We start from the raw sequence: 21,793 nt of genomic DNA on the forward strand, positions 1-21,793 counted from the left end.
GCCTTTTCAATGACCTCTCTTCGGGGTTCATATCGCGCCCACATATTTCGACGGGATTTGAATGGCGTAGGCTACCCTTCCCAAGCGGCTCACCCCAGAACAAAGCCGAGTGTCAGGCCGGGGGAGTGCTTGTGCCCATTTTCCTGACACCGGTGGGTATCCGGCGGCAGCGGGATTCGAACCCACTACCTCCCGCAGCCGAAGCGGACACTCTACCACGAGGCCACGGCTGCGTGGCAATGTGTGGTAGACACACACACATTGCTCACTTGTCAATAGTGTCTGCATGATAAATACATCCTGATGTTTTTCAGCTCAAAGCAAATGTGACAATTGTATCTACTTGTTCACTTTAAAAAACAGTATGCTGTATATGTATTAATGTGTGGCAAGTTGTATAAAAACATAATTAAGTGAAAATTTTTCAGGAATTTTTGAAGAAGGAATTCAGCCAAGAGAACATCTTTTTCTGGGTGGTGTGTGAGCAGTACAGAAAAATGCTTGACGGGTGTGAGGTCAGTGTTTTCAATAAGTATATCTAATGTAAGCATTTGTGTAAAGTTTTTTTTAATGATACTCCCATTGATGTTAGATAAACACACCTATTTGATGTAATATTTTGGTGAAAATTTGTGCCAGAAATTGTCTACAAGAATTAGGGAATGTACAGCCTTGCTTGAATGACAGTCCATTGATTAATTGATTTGAATGATTGACGTAGTGATTTATTACTTTATTAGTGTGTATGTATGTGTGTGTAGGACTGTGCTAAAAATGTGAATACAGTGAAGCTTTACTTGAACGAACTTGAAGGGACCTCAGTAAAAGTTCGTGAAAGTTTGCTGAGCTGACACAGCTATGTTGTAGCTTGTTCTCACAAGCTGAAGGAACTATATGAGCTGTTCAGATGAAATTTCAGCCCATTTGTTTTCATGCTGCTCATTTGCATGTAAATTTATCCTTTTTAAGAATTTTGGAATGAATCACTTGCTGCACTTGGGCTCTAAAGGCTGCTGGTCATAGATTAAGTTACTGTGTCTAAGCTCCCATGAACCTTCTCTTGCACAACACTCTGCGGGGTAGAAAATAACTTGTTTCTGCAAGCGCATTAATGCCCCTCTGCAAAACATTAGATTTTTGTCTGCAGATATGCGCTACCATTAAACACTCATGAGAATCATGCCACAATGGGGCAAAAGCTGCTGCTATCGCTCTGGCTGGTTGAAAAATATGTTCAGCCAATTGAGCTTAAAGGGCCACTCACCAGGTTTGACAATTCTGAGCGGACAAGCGCAATGTGTAGATGGGGCATTCACGATCACATCTGCCGAAATTTGCAATGCTACGCTCAGCAGAAATGGGTTAAATTTCTAGATGAACGCTGCTCCCCCTTCCTTTCGCGGGTGCGCACCCAGAGAATGAAGGCATGACGTGCATTTAAGCATTGCCTTACGTACATGGCAGTGCAGTGATGTTGACGCCTACATAGACTATGCTCTGACATTGCCAGCAGTAGCACGTGACATGGCGAAAAATATTTAACACGACATGCGTAGTTCATTTATTTTGTTGCTTGAAGAGATTAATAAAACTTGAGATAAATAATGAGACGCAATAAGGAAATGTGTGCGTCTTTTTCTCATTTTTTCCCCCATGAATTGCAACGAGATGCGGGGCTAATGTACTGGCGTTTCGCATGCGTTCGTGTCGCCGTGGTCAGTACATTAAGCAGATGACAGCCATGGAAGCGCAAGTAACGCTCCTACGCGTTCTCGCTCTCATTGTGCTCATCTATTCTACCGCGTATAAGCCAGCGTTTCCAAACCATCCCGAAGAAACAGGCAGTAGACCTCAAAACAACGCTGGTCAACAAAACAACGGTCGTGTGTTCAGGGGCTGGGCTTGTTTGAGCTCATGACTTTTTGGTCTAATGTCAGAGAGGGTAGGGAAGAGATTTGGCTTGTGAAGACTATGGGGCAGAGCTGCAAGGGTTTAGATCTCAAGAGCCTCCTCTCATCCTCGTTTCGCGGCACTCCAAAAAATTTTTTTCTCAGCTCGTAATAAACCGATTGAAAAAAATTTTGTGGCGTTATGCTCCTCATCGGACACACAAGAACTTCCAAGGTTTAACAAAAATTTATTATGGGGCCTAATGAGTGGCCCTTTAAAGCCGATTGGAATGAATTTTTTCATCGCATTGCAATGAAGTACCATCGTCAACGTAAAATAGTGGTGTTTACAGTTCTCTGGCGGAGCTAATGAAGGTCATGGCAAAACTATGTTACAGTAATTGGGCTGTGTTTAACCAACATGACCTGGGAGGCATTGTATCGTGTCATGGAATATGTTTGCATAACTTAAGTGTGCCATTCGAAAAGTTTCATCGAACTGAGGCTACTTAGCATTGCATTGGGTTCAGTGGTGCTTCTGTTGGGGAACTAAAGAAAGCTTCGTATCCGACCTAACCTTTTTTGCATTACCACATTTTTTGCAAATCCCAAAAAAGTTTTCATAAAATTTGCCCTACATAATAAACGCACCCCCACTTTGCTCCGATTTTTCGAGGAAAAAATTGCGGTCATTGTGCACATACTAAGTAGATATGGTACTTTTGTACCACCTCGCAGACTCTAACCACTCACTCAAATAATAAGCTGCTTTTCGCTTTATCTACAGCGCAAGGCAGCCGCAACTGCCATCTACCAAAAGCACCTGGGCCCTGGTGCGCCAGAACCCGTCAATGTGGACAGTCGGGCTCAGCTCTCCGTGCAAGAAGGTCTCGACGAGGCAGCACCTGACCTTTTTGTGCCTGCGCAGAAGCAAATATTCAACCTAATGAAGTTTGACTGCTACCAGCGCTTTCTCAAGTCTGAACTTTTTAAACAGTGCATGCTGCGCGAGGTGCAGGGTAAGCCCGTCTTTCCTGAAGCCGAGAAGGAAGCTTGGAAACTTCACAAGGAGGATAAGCGTCGCAGGTCTTTCTTGCCTTGGCACAAAAGTGAGTTGCCTAGCAGTAGTTTTTGCCGGAATAATAATTGCTTGGAAAAACTAATGTGTACTATCATTGTACTGGTGATTTGGAAGGGGTCATTAAGTTTGTATTTCCCATAAATTATGTCTCAGTGCCTGGTGGTCCTATGGCAGTCTAATGGTGTGTGGCTAAATTATTGTATATGGCCACGTGCTTCGGGCTGTGGCTGGTGGGAAACGGGGTATAGTATGTTCTTATCTTGTTCAGAGTGTTGTCTTTTAGTAGTACGGGATGCTTCATCGTTCATCGCGTCGGCATTCTGCACACGATGCGCACATTTACTTTAAATGCTTTGAAAAATATCGGAGGTGGTTTACGGGCCCTTTCAGGAGCTTCGGCCCTAAAAAAAAAGGACAGCTTCTATGGCTAAAATTAATCTTGCAAGATTTTCCTCCTTTGTGCATATCACTTTTTAGTGAAGAAAAATGTTTCTCTTATAGTGTCTTATACAGGCAGGGCTATTTTTTATGAAGAACAGTCCTTAGTTACCAGGATGGAAAAGAGCCGTATGATGTAAAAAATACAATTTTTGTGTTTAAAATTATAGGTGAAAAAGTTTGCTTCATTTATGTGAACAACACAGCATTGGGCTCATCAGGACGGGTTAAGTCAGCTTTGCTGGTGGTACAATGGTGGTACTACGTAGCATCCGTTGGGGCACATTGTATTGAATGTGAACATGGTCCCCTACCCGTTCTCCCTTTTTTTAAAGACGATAGTCTTTCTTGCGGTACTTCAACGCAAAAATTTGGGTCTGTCTGTCTATACATTTGTCTGTTTGTCTGCCGTAACTATACCCCAAACAGCCAACCCCATTCGCAGCGCTCATCAATATTTCTCAAGCTTCAGTGCTCATACTTGTGTGATTGTCAATTTAAAAACAATTATTGCACATATCTGAGGCACCATAACAACACGTCAATATTTTGTATGTGTGTTTTTATACTAGAGAAGGCACACATAAGTAATTCTAAGGACCGTAGCGTTTATCACGCTATACTGACAGTGCAACACGATGCTCAAAAAGGCGAGTGTTTCCAACGCTTCGCAAAGAGGTGGTGGCACTTTCCCGTCGCTTTGCGTTCTACATGTTATCGCCTCCAAGACAGGGGCGCATCTTTCTCCATGGGCGCGCATGCCTTCCTTCGTTTTCAAAGGTAACTGCCAGATAGCGCTCGTGTTCAACGTGTCTCTATGCGCTCGTTCGCCTTCGCTGCACGGATCGAGACTCTCTAACGCAGCGCTTCCATAATACAATTCACTGATTTTCTCGCGCATAACATCAAATAAACGTTGTGTTCACTTTCTCCATAGGCAAAACGATATATCACCTGTCAACAACATTTGCAGTGAAACATGCAGATACGGGGCCAATTTTTTCTAAGTAGAGGGAAGCAGGGAAAGGGGAGGCATCATTCACGTTTTGCATTTGATAGAGTTTATCATATTTCTTACTTGCAGATTTCTTTTAGAGCTGTGTAAACAGTAAAATTCAGGGTGCAAAGGCAATTCAAATATTGAGGTGTGAGTGCGAATGGAATATTTTTCGAATATTGCTAGAATACTTTGAAGCGATATCAAAGAAAAAATGTTGGAGAGGATTCCCAAGCATAATTTTATGAGATAGCAACATGAAAGTGTTTTTCTTTTCGGTAGATTAAATTGGGGGGGGGGGGGGGGGGATCGTAGTTGTCTTAACAAAAATGACCCAATGCAGAGGCTGAATTGTACTTGTGTGCATAATTTGGTGCAACCAAAGTGTTGCTGACAACACTTTTGACATGAAAAGTAAAGATGGTATTTCCTTGTTCTTTCAACTTTTGTGGAAGCCCAATTGATGTGGCAGAAAAGGATCTGCTCCCTGAGAGTTTGGAGTTTTAAATATATAAGAACATCTGAAATTTTGGATGCTAAAAATTTTTGATGTTTGATTTTTCAGACTTACTGCCCGAATTTCAGGTCCAAAACAGCATTGAGCCCCCACCTCTGTTACATGCATAATCTCGATGTTGAAACAAGCGTTTTCGTTAGTACATTTGCAGCCGTAGCAAAGTTTGAAAAGCAGCTTTGCCGCACTACGAGTGTGTAATGAGGTGAAGCATAATAAAAAGCTGAAGGAATCACATTCAATCTGATGTTGACCGTGTATATCTGGGAGGATCCAATACTTCGAGTAATAAAAATTTCAGTGTGAATTGAATAACAACCACTATTAGAAAAATATTTAGAGTTTCAAACATTCGCACACACCTACTTTCTTTAAGGCCCAGTAGTAAATTCACAGGATTTAACTTTTTTTTTGCAATCATTCTCAAAGGAATTCGCACCGAATATTGTGTATATTTTCTGTGAACAGTAAGTTTTATCTGTGTTGATGCATCTCTGATCAAAAATTCTATGTTGCAGTGATACTGCTCGTGCTGTTTATGATTTGGAAGTGCTGGTTGCGAAGGATTGATAGAAAAGCACGCAGAGTACTTGGATGTTAATTGTCATTTTGAACCAGAAAGGGATTATATCTTTCTTTGTGGCAAAAGCAGCTGCAAATTAAGGAGTTGGTTGCAGTTGAGAAGGAAGGAGTGTGCCGTCTAATCATCTGTGTACAATCAGTATAACTGTTGAATTTCAAGCAAATTTATTGTAAATTTACTGTCACCTTCCTGCTGTGCACCTTCCTGCTGTACACCTTCCTACTGTGCAGACTTGAAGCTGGTGGGCAGCAAGTTGGGTGAAAGAGCTGCCTGGGCGCGAAGATCTTCCAAGAAGAAGAAAGCGCTTAAGGAAGGCACAGCTTCAGACCTCACCAGCAGCCATTCTTCACTAGCTAGCAGTGAAGCCAGCCTGGGCTTGCTTTGCTCTGCATCCCGTGAGGTAAGGTTTCTCTGAGACTTGAACTTTCTTCCTTTCTTTATTCAATTCTGCACACCTTATGCAGGTCCAAGGAAGGTGAGGGCAAAAATTCTATCATTTTAAGATGCCCTAGAAAAAAACAAGTTCAATAGTTTTAGTAAATTCTTCTTTGCAACCCAAGGAAAGTCACTCTTACTGTGAAAGTACCGTACCTTCTAGTTTGTAAGTCACACTTTTCTCTAAGACGCACCCCCTACTTTTTATGAGTTTCACATGAAAAAAAAAAATATGTAGTTTGCACTTCTGTATAAGATGCACCTATTTTTGACACTGCCAACATCATAAAACACAACACACGCAGGATATGTTCTTTGCAAAATCCATAGTCACGCACGGCATTGAGTATCACTAAGCATCGATATAAAACTCGTAAATAATGCTGTCCTGAGGTGCATAATACCAATAATTATTTCACAGGATTTAACGCCACATTCTCAGATGCACTGTCAAAAATTCTTTTATCTCAGTTGGTGGCATCGAGGGGTTTGCAGTCGTAGCGACTTTTCCGCGCCGTTGAAAGCACCTTTAAGCACATTGTTAAAGTTGTTTCTACGGCATTATGAGGCTTCGCGGGAACACATAAACAGCGACTGTGTTGCACGTTTGGCACCTACACATGCACGCACACCTAGAAAACATAAATAACAACCAGAAGTTTTGACTACAAAGGAACTTCCATGCCACGTCTACCACATTTTACGACTAATCGGTTTGGTCCCGGCAAAATCCCCATAGAAATAATGTATTAATACCTTGATTTTGGACGCAGTTTTACGCCGACTTTCAGATTCCGTCCAAAAGAAAAGAACCACCATTACTCGAATCAAACATTGAAGAAATATTCACGAGTGCAAAATATGAACTTGCATTCACCTAGGTTGGAAAAGTAAAGAGTGAGACAGGATGTCTTCTTAGAATAGAAAATTTATTCTTATGGAAGTTCATGCGCTTCTACATACGCCTTGATCGCGTGTGTATGGATGCGAGTTCATTACATAGTCACGATCTATCCACACATAGTAGCGTCAGCCGGCCGAAAAGCTGATATCTTCACGTTTTTGGTCTGTGGAAACTTTTCTTGGTTGACTTACAGCTGATCTGCCTTTGTCGGGCTTGCAGTCACAGGCCTGCGCACGCATAAGGCGGCAATGCAGCTGTTTTCACCGTGTAAACTTACTTTCAATTAACGTCAACTTTCATAATAAAAGCAGGACACCACTAGTTGCACTTACCAAGGAATCAAATTACAATGCGCACAGCTAAGTCGCGCACAAAGGCATTCTACGCTAACTCGTGGTTTGTCACCATTATGTGATAACCATGACACTGGGTCCGGCTCTTCTGATGGGAGGCTGTTGGCAACGTGGTATCGGCTTCGTTTTCATGCGCAGGCAATTTTCGGACTCTTAATCATCGGTAGAAATATGCCCGTTAGATTTGATTTTTTTTAAGGTTGACAATAAAGATTCACTGGCACCCCTTTCAACTAAGTAATGCTGTCATTAGCTGCCACTGGCAAGAATAATTTAATCTAACTTCTTCGCAGAGGCACAAGGTCGTGCTGTGGGCTTAATCCGGCAGTCTGTACCCTTTTGTTGGGCAAGGCTGATTGTCACTGTCTATAATCTTAGTTTTTCGATTATCCTGCAGGATATCAATATTCAAAACAAATGTGTGCCCTTAAGAATGAATGAAAGGATACAACGACTTCATAAGGTTGACAATACTGTAATTACTCGCATAATCCTTGCACTTTTTTTTTTTGAGGGAAACCGATGAAAACTTTGGTGGGTGTGAGAATTACACAAGCAAGAAAACATAGCGGCCGCGAATCGATGTTTTCACGCCAGCAACTCATTGTTACTGCCGAGAATTTTAATCTTGTGAAACCAAGGTTTTCACTTTCAGGCCATGAATTGTGTAGGCAGGTGTTTATTGTCTTTATTCTTAGTTAAATGCTCATACTCCTGAGCTTGGTCTGGTTCACACAGTGCCTTGTTACCCCTACCTACCGTATTTTCTGGTCTATAAGTCGCACCCTTGTATAAGTCGCACCCTCCTCAATAAGGCAGTGTTCCCGAAAAAAAAAAAAAAACGTATATAAGTTGCACCTGCTTATCCGGCCAACGAGTGTCGCGTCATGAGAAAGCATTGTGAAAATGCATGCTTGAGGCGGTGGCCGCTTTGGCAAGTTTCCAGCTGTTAGCAGACTCGTGCGAGGGCCTCTCAACAAACATAAAAGCAATATTTCCAGTCAAAAATATTTTATTATTCCAATGAATCAAAACCATCGAAGTCATCTTTCTCCGAGTCGCTCACAAACATTGCAGCTATTTTGGGTTGTAGCTCTGCTGGCCCGCCACTGTCGTCCTCTGACTCGCTCGAATCGGACTCAACATCGGCCACGCAGGGGATCAACCCGGCCTTGCGAAAGCCCGCCACAATTGTTTTGTCAGAAATGGAATGCCAGGCTTCACTCACCCATTTCGCCTCTTCGCCAAACTCAGTGCGTCTCATGCGACCCGTTTTAGTGAAGCTGTGCTCTCCCTCCGGCATCCATGACTCCCACAAACGTCGCAGAGCGGCCTTGAAGCTGCGGTTGACATATATGTCGAGCGGCTGAAGAAACTTGGTCATGCCTCTGGGAATGATTACAGGCACACAATGCTTCGAAACGATCTTTTTTTTCACGACGTCGGTGATATGAGCCCGCGTACTGTCCATCATCAGCATTCCTGGCTTCATGTGAAAGAATCTGTCGGGTCGACGTGAAAAACAGCGGTCAAGCCACACACCCATCGTTTCCTCGTTCATCCAACCCTTCACGTTAGCCTGAACCACCTCTGTAGGAGGGAAAATATCCTTCGGCAAGGTCTTCCGCTTAAATATCAGCATGGGAGGCAACTTGGTGCCGTCTGCGCAGCAGGCAAGCACAACAGTGAAGTGAGACTTTTCGTGGCCAGTTGTCCTCGCCGTCACACTTTTCTGGTCTTTCTCAGCGACACTTCTCACGAGTGGGATGTCGAAGGTCAACGGCACTTCATCCATGTTGACGATGTGGCTCGCGCTGACGTTCTTCTTCGCAATTTCCTCCCTCATGAATGAGCTGAAGTGTTCCAGCTGCGCTTGAAAGTCGTCGGGCAGCTTCTGGCTCACTGTAGTCCGGGCTCGCATGTCAAGCTGATTCCGCCGCATAAAGCGGAAACACCACAACGGACCACCACTGAACCCCTCAGTGTTACTATCCGCTGCCAGAGCCTTCGCCTTTAGGCACAGCTGCACTATAGACAGGCCTCTTCTTTCGGCTCGCTGTTGTAGCACACACGTTCGCAGGCTTCGTTTAAGGTCCGGCCAGCTTGCCTTCTTGCCGCGGTTGCCCTTCTTTGTCGACATTGCTTCGCCGACATTGCTTTCCATGTGGCACCATGGTTAGCAAGGATGCTGCGACAACGCCGCTACGCCTACGCTACGATGCACAATATGAGCAACCGCAACTGCTATGGCGGGCGGAAGTGATAGCAAACGAAGCAGCTCCAGCGGCTCTTGTCTGAAATGCAAACTTTTTTTCAATTATTTATAATTTTAAATACCTTTACTTTTTTCGCCTCCTCAATAATTATTTATTTTCTGTGCAAAACTATATAAGCCCTATTATTGCTAGGAAGTTAATTTACCACTCTTTTTATTTTCTTCTGAAATGTGGTTTCCGTGCACGACAAAAGGGGGCGCACAGCGAACCACCCGATGCGGAAAGCGTGGCTGTATTATCAGGCCGCCAAATCTGCGGCATCTGATCCGATTTTGACTGTATACAGTGAAAGCTCGTTTACTCGAACTCAATAATTCGAATTTATGGATAATTCAAACTGTAAGTTATGGCCAAGCTCCATACAAGCCTATAAATAAAAAAGCCCGTTAATTCGAACCCGAGTAGATTCCGCTGCGGATAATTCGAACTACGCGCCACCGCACCGGCGGCTTGGCTAGTCACTCAATAGGGTGGCTGCCGAGTTACGAGATGGCGTGGACAGGGAGCGGAGAGAAAAACGGAGAAACTGACAGGGAGGCCAGAGTGCAGAAAATAGCGCCACTTACTTTTCGCCCCCCCTCCCCCCACAATCTCGCTTTCTTGGCGGCTGCCTGCTCTCCGTCCTACGTAACCATCAAGATTTTTTTTTTTTTTTTTAAGCGCCAATCTTGGAGCCTTTCAAAATCCTGCGTAGTTGTCGCTGTTAGACGACAGATGGCATGACCAGCACACGGGTGGACGAAGCTCGGGAAAAGCAGGCCCAGCTTGAAAAGCGGGTGGAAGAGCTCGTGACTCCGGCGGCAGGAGACGACGCGAGGGCGCGGGCTCAGAACAACGAGCGGTACGCCGGCGGGAACGCTGACCCACAGGGGGTGACTGATGCTGCGCGCACGAGCGGTGTCCATCAACGCAGAGCAGACTCGGGTAACAAAGAAAGCCCCGAGGCGGCGCCGGGAAGTGGGGGATCACCAGCCAGGTCCTTGGCTGCCGTGATCAACCACAGTAGTCCCCGAACACCTGCAAAAGTGCCGGCTAAAGACCAGAGGAGGCGCCAAGTGATTGTTGTCGGCGACTCCAACATGGCCAGGGTGGGAGAGGTGATTAAGGGGAGGGTGGGAGACGACGAACGCGTGAAGGTGAGCAAGCTTCCCGGAAAAAGAGTAGGGGAAGTGATGCAACAAGCAAAGGAGCAACTGTGGGATAGAATGGAGGACCGCAGTTTAGTAGTGGTAATGGGGGGTGTGAACGATGTGTTGCAGGGACGCGGGGGAGGGTTCGCAAAGCAGATTGCGAAGGGGATCACTGAGCTGAGGGCGACCTCGGAGGATGTGCAGATTGCTGTCTGCACGGTGCCGGAGGTGCAGAAACAGGGAGTCCATGTAGAAAGGGCGGTGGTTACGGCAAACAGGGAGCTTTGGACTCTGGGTAAAACGATGAAGTTCGAGGTGGTCAACCTGAACCGAAACCTGGTCCATGCAAGCCGCAACAGGGCGTTTGTGTCTGACGGCATACACTTCAGTAACCGTCTAGCTGAGCATGTAGGGCACCGATTGGCAGCCCGCGCGGTGGCTTTTTTGGGGGTAGGCCAAACGTTCAAGAAGAAGGCGGACTGAGTGGAGGGGGTGGTGAAAGGCAGGAAGGAGGGGGCACTGATGCACGACGGCGGAAACACAAAGGAAAGAAAAGGAAAATAAACCGGGGGATTAAAATTAGTTATAAAAACATGCAAGGCGGCCGCAAGCAGAAAAAATGGATTGAGATACAAACCCAACTCGAGAAAGAAGAAATTGACGTGTACGCCCTGACCGAAACCCACCTGAGAGATATGGAGGAGCCACCAGTGATGGATGATTACGTATGGGTGGGGTGCAACAGGGCAGCGGGAGAAAGGAAAGGTAGAGGCGTGGGCATGTTGATTAGGCGAGGAGGGAATTGGCAGAGGGAAAATCAGGGCTGTAAGGAGCACTTATGGGTTAGTGGAACGGTGGGGGGAAAAAAGACACTGTTGGGAGTGGCCTATCTGTGGACAGGGAATGACGCCAGAGAACAAAATAAAGAGTGGGTGGACTGCCTCAGGAAGGACATAAAAAAATTTAAAGAATCTGGCGAGGTGATATTAGTAGGAGATTTAAATGCCCACATTGAGGATCTAGATGGATATACAGACTATAACGGTGCAATGGTTATCGATATGTGTGAAGAACAGCAACTGGTAATAGTTAACCGGGAGCATAAATGCGACGGGCAGATACCGTGGCAAAGCGGCAGTAGACAGTCTTGCATAGACTACGGCCTGGTCTCAGAGCACACGTACGAGCGGTTGAACCAAATGACGATAGATGAAGAAGGAGAAAACAGTCTGGGCAGCGACCACAGGCGTATAATCCTGAAATTTGACAGTGGGGGGGCTAGGAAGAAAACACAGGAGGTTGGGCTCCCGAAAGTAAGCGAAAAGCAGATAGCAGACATCGTCAATAGCATCGAAAGAGAATTAGAAGCACAGCCAACAAAGGTGTGGGAATATGACGAGGTTGTTAGTTGTATACAAAAGGAAATAAACAAAGTAAGGAAAAAAAACCGCTGGAGGGATAAACGGAAACCACGAAGCTGGTGGGACAAGGAAATTAAACTGGCTATTGAAGAGCGACGACGGGCCTCTAGACTGCACAGAAAAGCAAAGAAAATGGGATATCAGGATGATGAGGTGCAGTTACGGTGGAGCCGGTACCGGGAAAAGAAATTTGAGGTGCAGAAACTAGTACAAGCGAAGATTAAAGCTGCGAGTGAGAAATGGGTATCAGACATACGTAAGAAGGATAAGAGCGCCCCCCCAAAATTCTGGAACCATTTAAAAGCATTGGGAACGACGACTAAAGAGATGCAGACTCAGATACAGGACGGGGACGGTAACGTTCTCCTGGGGGACAGCGCATTAGAATACCTACATGGAGTCATAGGAAATACTTTCGGCCAAGCACGCGAGAGGTCGGCTAACTGGACACAGGTGGCAAATAAAAGAGTGGCAGATGAAAAATTTAATATCAAATTTTTGGACTGGAAAAAGGCAGAACACAGTGTTCCCAAAAGTACGGCAACAGGACCGGATGGAATCCCGATAGAGATTATCAACCATTTGGGACCAGCGGGACAGGCGCACTTGTATGGAGCCATCGAGCGCGCTATAAAATCCAAGAGGATTCCTGCGCACTGGCGCGAAAGTAGAATGAGTTTGATCTACAAAGGCAAGGGAGAAAGGGACAAGGCGAGCTCATACAGGCCGATTACAGTCACGTCAGTGCTCTATAGATTAGCTATACAAGCCATCAAAGCCGAGTTGTTGAAGTGGGTTGAAAGTAACGGTATTTTAGGGGAACTGCAAAATGGATTTAGGCCGGGTCAACGCTTGGAAGACAATCTTTTCGTCATAACCCAGACCATCGAAATTTCGGCAGCACAGGGCAGACCAACATGGCTACTGTTTCTGGACATAAAGGGTGCCTATGACAACGTGGACAGGGGATTGCTGTGGCATATACTGGAAGAGGAGGGGATTGGGTCGGAATTTGTAGGGCTTCTAAGGGCAATATATGAGGATAACAAGGCACACATTACATGGGAAGGGCGTACATACACAGAGCCCGTGTACATTCAAAGAGGTTTAAAACAGGGGTGCCCTCTTTCGCCATTGCTGTTCACACTGTACATTAGAGGAATGGAAAGACGACTAGAGGAGAGTGGATTGGGCTTTTATTTGTCACACCGAAGCAATGGAGTGTTAGTGGAGCAACGGATTCCGGGATTGATGTACGCAGACGATATAGTGCTGCTGGTGGATAATGCGGAAGAACTTCAAAAACTGGCTGACATTTGTGGTGATGAGGCAACGTACCTAGGCCTACATTTTAACCCACAGAAATCTGGAGTCATGGTGTTCAACGAGGAAGCTCATGTAGCACCAATAAGGATACAACAGGAAGCCATACCATTAGTAAATAAGTACAAATACTTGGGGATCTGGCTTAATGAAGGAAAAGGCTACCTGAATGCTCATGAAGAACACCTCAAACTGAAAGGGAGACGAAATGCAGCAGTAATGAAACATAGAGCACTTTGGGGACACAATAAGTACGAGGTAGTACGAGGCATCTGGAAAGGGGTAATGGTGCCGGCGCTCACGTTCTCTAATGCCGTATTATGCTTAAAGTCAGATATCCTGTCGGGGCTGGAGGTTAACCAAAAGGCAGTCGGCAGGTTAGCTCTGGGAGCTCGCAGTAAGACTACAAACGAGGCTGTACAAGGCGATATGGGTTGGGCTTCATTTGAGGCGAGGGAAGCACAAAGTAAAATACGGTTTGAGGAGCGACTTAGACATTTAGATGAGAAGAACTGGGCAGCCAGAGTGCACAGATACCTGTACCTGAAAAGTGTGGACACCCAATGGCGGAAGAGGACGCGAAAGCTGGCGACTAAATATAACTTGACCGCGGCAAATAAGCAAAGGGGGCCAGTTAAAAAGCAAGTGAGGGAAACAGACACGCTCATGTGGAAAGAGAGGATGGAAAAGAAGGGATCGCTGGGAATCTACAAGGCAAGCAAACAAGAGATCCGGAAAGAGAACTTTTATGACAACAATAAAGGTAGTGCGTTGCTCTTTGAGGCGCGGGCTGGCTGCTTGAGAACTCGTACTTACAGGAGCAAATATTCGTCACAGGATGAGACATGTGTTGGATGTGGCATAAATAAAGAAACAATCGACCACATAGTCATGGAATGCCAAAAGATTCAGCCGGGTAGGAATGGGGGGAAGGTCACACTTCCTGAAGCGCTGGGCTTCGCGGTTGATGGAAGCATTAACTGGTCAGCAGTAGGTATTACTAAGCAGCGGCTGGAGGATTGTTGGAGGAAAAGCAGAGAAGTCGATAAAATAACATCCCAGCCAAGAGTAGCGGCTGGGCAAAATTAAAAAGACATCCGAGTTGAGGGACAAAATTTAAACTCGAACTATTAAGGTAGGCTAGATGGCGCATGCCGTCACCCCGATTCAAAGGGGAGGCCTTTAATCATCATCATCATCATCATCATCATGTGTCGTAGCTTCGCCCAGCCTTCTCTGCAGTCTCTGTCTCGAGTGTGCGTTGTACACCTCGGTTGTTTGTGCTGGGAGTAGCTTCCGACTGTCGCGATTCTTTGTGTTGGTGTTAGGCCTCGGCTAACGTTTGTTGTGGTAGCGGCGGTTGTAGCTTCCCGTCTGTCGTGATTCTGCTGTTCCGACTTGATGGCGTGTGCCCGCGGCAAATATTGTGCCAAAACACTTCAGGAGAAAGCTGATATCCTGCGGGAAGTAGACGCCGGACTCTTGCCTAAGCAAGATATCGCAAAAAAGCATGGGATACCGAAAACGACGCTATCTAATTATATAAAAAATGGGAGGACTATTGAAGACGCCTTTAGAGGCAGAAGTTGCGAGCAAAAGGAGGAGGTTGCGGCCGCCCGCAAAGTATCCTAACCTTGAGAAAGCGCTTCTCATGTGGATAAAGGAATTGCATTCGTAGGATATACCACTAGTGGCCCAGTTATACTGGCAAAGGTGGCGGACTTCGCCCTGCAGCTAGACTACGACTACTTCGCTGCTTCAGGTGGGTGGTTGTACCGTTTTCGCGAGCGCTACGACCTCATTTTCCGTACTGTGTCGGGTGAAATGAACGCCGTCAACATGGAAACGTGTGAAGGTTGGCGCTCCGAAGTGCTTCGAAGCTACATGGAGAAGTATTCTCTGCAGGACATATTTAATGCGGATGAAACTGCCTTATTTTTCAAATTGCTGCCCGCCAAAACTATCACGTATAAAGGCGACAAGTGCACGGGAGGGAAGAAAAGTAAAGAACGGATAACTGTGATGGTTGCTGCGAACATGACCGGGATTGAGAAGTTGCCTCTGTTTGTGATAGGCAAATCAAGAAGTCCTCGTTGCTTCAAGAACATCCGGTCCCTCCCATCAGACTACGCGGCCAACAAAAAGGCCTGGATGGTGGGGGAATTGTTTGCGGAGTGGCTGGGGAAGCTTGACAAGAAGTTCGAATGCTGTTGCCGCAAAGTCCTGCTTCTTGTGGACAACTGTTCGGCTTTTAAAGTCAACGTTGAGACGAAGGCCATTGAGCTGGCCTTCCTTCCAGCAAACACGACAGCGGTACTGCAGCCCATGGACCAGGGTATAATTAGAAATTTGAAAGAATTTTAACGGCGTCATATGTTGGAACGAATTATTTTGTGCAATAACTACCAAGTGATGCTCCTAAGTGCACTACACATGCTTGTGCATGCTTAGGAGGAAGTGACAGCGCTTACGATAGCAAATTGCTTTCGTCACTGTGGCTTCAGCACCGAAGCTCTGCAAGCTGACGAGCCACCAGTGCTGGAACACGGCGTCACCGCCCTCATGGCGGACATTTTGGAAGACGTCTGCTTTGCGAACAACGTCGATGTGGACTCAAGTGCAGTGGTGTGTGGTGCACTCACGGATGGCGACATAATATGTCAGGTGAGAAGTGCAGAACCTGTCACTGCCAGCGACGATGATGAGGAGAAGGACGAAGCACCAGTGCGGCCCTCTGCTGCGGAAGGCATGGCCGTATTGAATGCTGCCCGTCTTTTTTTAAGTTTTGAAGAAGGTGGAGAAGAGGCCTTCCGCCAAATTCGCTCGTTAGAGCAAAAAGTGCTGGCTGTCGCTTTCAAGGAAAGAAGGCAGACCGCGATCACAGATTTTTTCAAAAAATAAATTGTTATGCCCTACTCACAGTGCACTAATTGTTGTCCTTTACTTTCGTTAGTTAGAACTTTTGTTAATTCAAACTGAGGCAGCTTTCCTTTGCGGTTCGAATTAACGAGCTTTAACTGCATAAGTCGCACCGTAGTATAAGTCGCACCGACGAAAAATTCAGAAAAAATTTGTGACTTATACATAAAAAAATACGGTACGTATGTGGCCTTCTGTCATGATAGCAGTATAAAGAAAAACAATGCCAGTTGCTTTCACGTGTGCTTTGGTGTGCTGCTTCTGGCTTCAGCGATTTCGTTTTTTGTTTGAGCCGTGTGTACCCATGTTAACAACCTTGTGAAACCCCCTGCGAAATCCTCATGGATGGCAACTTGTGTGTAAAAATGCACAATTTCCAGAATGTACTCCCTACCTGCCCAGCTGGTGCCTGCTCACCCGAAGGTCATGTGATATAACTGTGGTTGTAATGGTAATATTTATTGTAACTTTTATTGGTAACTAAAAGGGTGGCATTGCCAACATGCAAAAGTAGTTTTTTTTTTTTAATTTTGGTTTTGAGTGGGGGTGGCAAGGGGGGGGAGGGGACACATTTGCACATGCGCTCGCAGCGGTGAGAATGACGCTGGCTCGTGGGGTGCAGGGCAGCCTACCCGCCTCGCGTTATCAAGCGCGCAAAAAATCTCGCCTGTTGCATCGTGCGCACCTCTGCCGCCGAAGCGGCTGCGAGGCAGCTGCACAAGACGCATGCTCGCACCGAAATACCGAATTGCGGAGCAAAATTCTTAGCCAGATTGTCTGTGGCGAAAATTCATTACATCAAGGTTGTCTTGCACTCGTACTTTGTTACATAGAGGTCAAAAATACATGTACTTCTATGGAGCAACGACGGGGAATAGAAAAACTTTGTTATATTGAGGAATTCGTTGTATGGAGGTTTGTTATAAGCAGGTTTAACTGTAGTAATATTTCTATGTAGTAGTACCAAGGCCAGATAAACACAACTAAGGCTGCTCGCTTGATCGATAAACTACAGTGTCGTGGTTGTACACCTACCAATAAGCGCGCAAGTGGCCAAGAGCCTCGTTTTTGTTTACAGCCGAGTTGTTATAAAACGCTGCATTCCCACACCGTTTAATATTTTTCATGTTTGGGAGGATCCCAAGAGCATTTTGCTGTGTGCTTGCAAAACAGAAAGTGGCACCCAATCTTAAGTTATTCTGGTGAATGGATATGACGACAATAAACAGCACTCTGGAAAGTTGCACTCGTCGATATTATTACAATGCATTAGCAGCCGATCAAGACCAAATGCTTTCATACATCGTTTCAGGCATATGTAGAAGCAGTTACACTCGCGCTGACATGGCCGGATAAACCACGCTTTGAGAACGTTCATGACGTATGCATAATAGAAATACGACGTGGCTAGCAGATGACGCACGAAGCAATCCACACTTGCGCGATTCAGCCATTTGCCGCCAGGTGGCGACTCCACTCGATCTCGCGGCAAATTGCAAGACAATTCTTCATTTACTTAGTTGTAACTAATACTTCTTTATATCCAGGTTCCTTATATCGAGGTTTGAGTTTATCATTAATGTACGGTCTATTTGCATTGTGCATGCAGTCTGAGTAGAACATTTGAAAATGCTTGAAGAGCTTCTAATACATGAAGGTGTGGCCTGCACTGAACAAAAGCATGTTCAACTGTTTTAGCTGGAGAAACTTGGGCACAATATAACCGAAAAATAAAAAACGCATGTCACTTAACAGACATAAAACACCACTTTGGAACTGGCCTATTGTAGTGCTAGGGCTATTTATTTATGTCCCATGCCTTCCACTTTTTATAACAGTGTGTGTGAAATGATGTAGGAACAATAGTATACTCAGTAGTGCTTTAATTTCTTAATCTAAATGTTTTTTCCCTTTATCACAATTTATTCAGCTCAATTTTGTGTTGGTTGTTGTCTTCATGTTCATCTTTGTTCTGTTCTGCTTCAGTCACTGACAGGGGCTCCAGACTCCAACTGTATCCTTAGCAGAGTCGTACTGCCAGATGGCTCCTCTACTGTAGTTCGAGTCCATCGGGGTGAGACTGTTGGTGCCATGCTTATGCTGTTGCTGCAGAAGCGCTCACTGACTTACTCTGTTGTGGACATCTTTGTGGCTGGCTCTGACAAGGTTAGCTGCTGAATGAATACCATTGATGGGACTCACCTAATTCAGCTTTGTTTTTCCTTTGCAGCCTATAAGTCCAAATGTTGACGTTACAATGGTTGGGTGCAAGGAAATTCATGTTGAGCCACGGGCAGTGTTCTGTGTGATTCTACCTAACAGCAAGATGCTTGGAGTGAAGGCAGTTCCCCGCCGCTCATGTGGAGAAGTGCTGCGTCCCATATTAGCAAAGTATAGTGTCCAATTGGAACACGTGACTCTGCGCATGGTGAGTCTTATTTGTATTTTGTGAGCATGTTTCGAGGTTGAGAGATAAATATTGGTGCTTCGCGCTTTTTTTTTGCAAGTGCAGTAATTGGGTCCAATGTTGTTCGTGATTGTATTTTCACTAATTTATGTAAATAGAGTGCAATAGAACCTTACAGTTACGTTTCGAAGTGACCGTAACAAAAGTACGAGTCCGAAAAACGGAAAAAAATGGCAAAATATTTATTGGTACAGACCTTCATTTCAATACAGTAGAACCTCGTTATAACGAAGTGGTATATAACAAACTAATGGATATAACAAAGCAATTGTAATGTTTTTGAAATTTCTGTAGATGTCCATGTATTTGAAACCTCATTTTAACAAAGCTGAAATTTCCTCACAATAGATATAATAAACCATCCTTTGTCTACAACGGGCATTTACTGATCATTTCGGTATACGTCAATTCAATATCTTATAGTGCGCGACGGTTTACGTCTTATCATGGCTGTGGTTATTCAAAACTCTCGCCTTGTGCTTGCCGGGAGTCACCTGCCAACACGCGCGTGGGTGTGAGTCTCCCTGACTCCCCTTTGCTCAGGAACTAGCGTACTTGCCCGTGCTGCATCTCGCGCGAGCGTATGCGTCAGCCGGCCACTCCTGTCCTGTAGAACTTGTTGACCCGCCCGTGCATCTGACCTCCATGGCACTGCGCCGTGCTCCCTACTGGCTGTGTGCTGCAGAAATGAGGTGCCTTCTTCCTCTTCTAACCACTACCACCACCACTACCACCTCTTTCTCCCCTTCATCTCCGCGCTGGGACGGCAAAGATTGTGGCTTTGATTCTTGTCATTCGCTGTAGCTTTGCCAACTAAAGCTTTGCCAACTCTATTAGTTTCCGCCGCCATACACGAGATGCACAATGGCAGCAGCAAACGTAAGCGCAAAAATATAACAATCGAGTGGAAATCGGCAATGTTAAAAGCCGTTGAGTTCGGCTTCGAGAAAAAAAATATGTAGTCGAAGATTTCGGCGATGTCGCCAGTGAGGGTGCCGCAGGCGACCAGGCCCAGACGTCGTGGAACGCTCTTCTTTACGCCGACGTTGTGCCTAACTGCAACACTTTCTGCATGTACATCGGTGCTGATGCTGACGCTGTGACACCGAAAGAGCTCCCAGATGAAAAAATTGTGCGCTCGGTGATGGGGGGGCATGACGACAGTGACAAATGTGTCTATACCCCGGAGCCAAATGTTTGCTAACCGGACGTACCGAAACCCGCGCAAGCACTGGATGCGAGAAACCTGCTGCGCCGCTTCTTTGGTGCTTACAATGACGACGAGGACGGACTCGAAATAGCTGCTGAAGCTGAAAAAGCAGTCATCCACGTGAAGAAGACTTGGTAAAAGTATGTTAAAGATAATTTTTTTTTTTTTCGAAGTGATCTGCCAGCTGGTGTGCTGAATTAGGTGAAATGAAGTGCATTGTTCTTTATTATTTTGTTAGTTTTTTGCCTTCCGACGGCCGTTTTTCTCTGCGCGGTGGGCTGCTGTGATATTTGGTAGTGAGTATGTTCTCTCTTGCTGGCTAATTGTCAGCAGAAATGGATATTGGGTATAACCAACTAATGGTTATAACAAAGTAATTATGACTCCCCCTTCAACTTTGTTATAATGAGGTTTGACCGTACTTACGCTTTAAAAAAAATGTGAACCCTTGCTTGGTGTTTTTACTTATGCCACAGCAGCATAGAAGGTTTTTTCAGTACTGCAGTGTCATATTCTTTTAATGAATCTACCTAATGCCACGATAACCCACACCTCTTAAGTGATCACTTTTGGTGATAACTTCACGGAATTGTCATGAGGTGTGGCGGCGTCTCCGAGCTATAATGTAGCACTGTTGCCATAGTGTTGGACCACCGTGTTGTAGATGGTTTAACACCTCACAAAAGTGAAACTACCCCTAAAATTGATCATCAAAGAAAAAATAACCCCTGCTCCACCAACTCCCAAACTTTGTCACTGGTGCACTCGGCCACGATCTAGCCCGTGGATAGAACTGCAGAGCTGAGCACAGTGTCATTCATAGAAATGTAATCAAGTATACCAAATTTTTTTGGCACCAAAAGTTGTAGGGGTGAAGGAACGAAGCACACACAAAACGACCAGCATGACATTTCACCCGGAACTGCACTAACTCCTTCTACCAATTAGGAGTGATGAGTCCACGCCAATGTGACAGCGGAAACAAACCCCAATCTCAAAGGCCTTACTTTTGTAAGCGCTAAAAACAAGTTGAAAACAATTGAAACAATAGCGCCATACATGCTATCTTTGCAAAACGGATCTCGAAGGCTATGCTTTTGTTCATGGCAACCCGAAGAATGTTGTGCGTGTTGCTTGTGCCACTCATGCGGCTAATCTTGCTGTCAAGCCAGGCCAAGCTGCATGAAAAGTCAACGGGGCGGTTCTGTTTCGGGGTTTTTCGATTGACTCTGAGTGCACTTCACTATGTATCATTACAGAACGGTCCAGCAGTTGTGAAAGAACGGCCGGGTTCCGAGTATATTTAATTCACAGTAGTTATGCCAGGACCGGCATAGAACTGCATTAAACATATTTTATTGTATGTTCTGAATGTTTACTAAATGCCCTAATGTCTGATTTCAATGTGCAGTTTCCTGTGCAAGGTGTGACACTAAAGCCATTGTCATCCAGTGCCCTTGTCACTGATGTTGATGGTCAACACATCGTGGTGCAATTCAAGGAGAATGGTTCTGGTAAATTGAAACCTCTTTCATGAATATTGCATGAGGCATTAGAAAAGAAAGTGTATATATGTGCCTAATTGTAATGAGTTCATTTAATGATGATCCGATCAGTGACCATGGTCTTATTTGATGTTTTGACAAAAACTTCACTCAAGTATCTTAATTATCAAGGAATTATTTCTGATATATGATTAAATGGGCCTTCATGCAGTTCTTAGGATAGGTGTGACATTAAATGAAATGGTGAGAAACTGACATGCTGGAAACTCCGTTCTTGGTAATGCACTGTATCTAGCATGTGTTCAGTTCATTTTGGAATATGCTTGTATTTTCTTTAGGATTCCTTCC

At 45.2% G+C, this 21,793-nt stretch overlaps 1 protein-coding gene across 3 annotated transcripts in view; it reads left to right on the plus strand.

The window, feature by feature from the left end:
• LOC119175804 (regulator of G protein signaling family member locomotion defects) overlaps nucleotides 1-21,793 on the plus strand; it is a 140,499-nt gene that overhangs the window by 33,501 nt on the left and 85,205 nt on the right. For all 3 annotated transcript variants that reach the window (XM_037426785.2, XM_037426786.2, XM_075876214.1), the window contains exons 7-12: nucleotides 429-515; nucleotides 2,677-2,998; nucleotides 5,733-5,902; nucleotides 18,250-18,429; nucleotides 18,494-18,691; nucleotides 21,352-21,454. In XM_037426785.2, coding sequence (XP_037282682.1) covers nucleotides 429-515; nucleotides 2,677-2,998; nucleotides 5,733-5,902; nucleotides 18,250-18,429; nucleotides 18,494-18,691; nucleotides 21,352-21,454 — 1,060 coding nt within the window. The remainder of the gene's footprint in view (nucleotides 1-428; nucleotides 516-2,676; nucleotides 2,999-5,732; nucleotides 5,903-18,249; nucleotides 18,430-18,493; nucleotides 18,692-21,351; nucleotides 21,455-21,793) is intronic.

Source organism: Rhipicephalus microplus, chromosome X (assembly GCF_043290135.1).
Source record: "Rhipicephalus microplus isolate Deutch F79 chromosome X, USDA_Rmic, whole genome shotgun sequence".
NCBI lineage: Eukaryota > Metazoa > Arthropoda > Arachnida > Ixodida > Ixodidae > Rhipicephalus > Rhipicephalus microplus.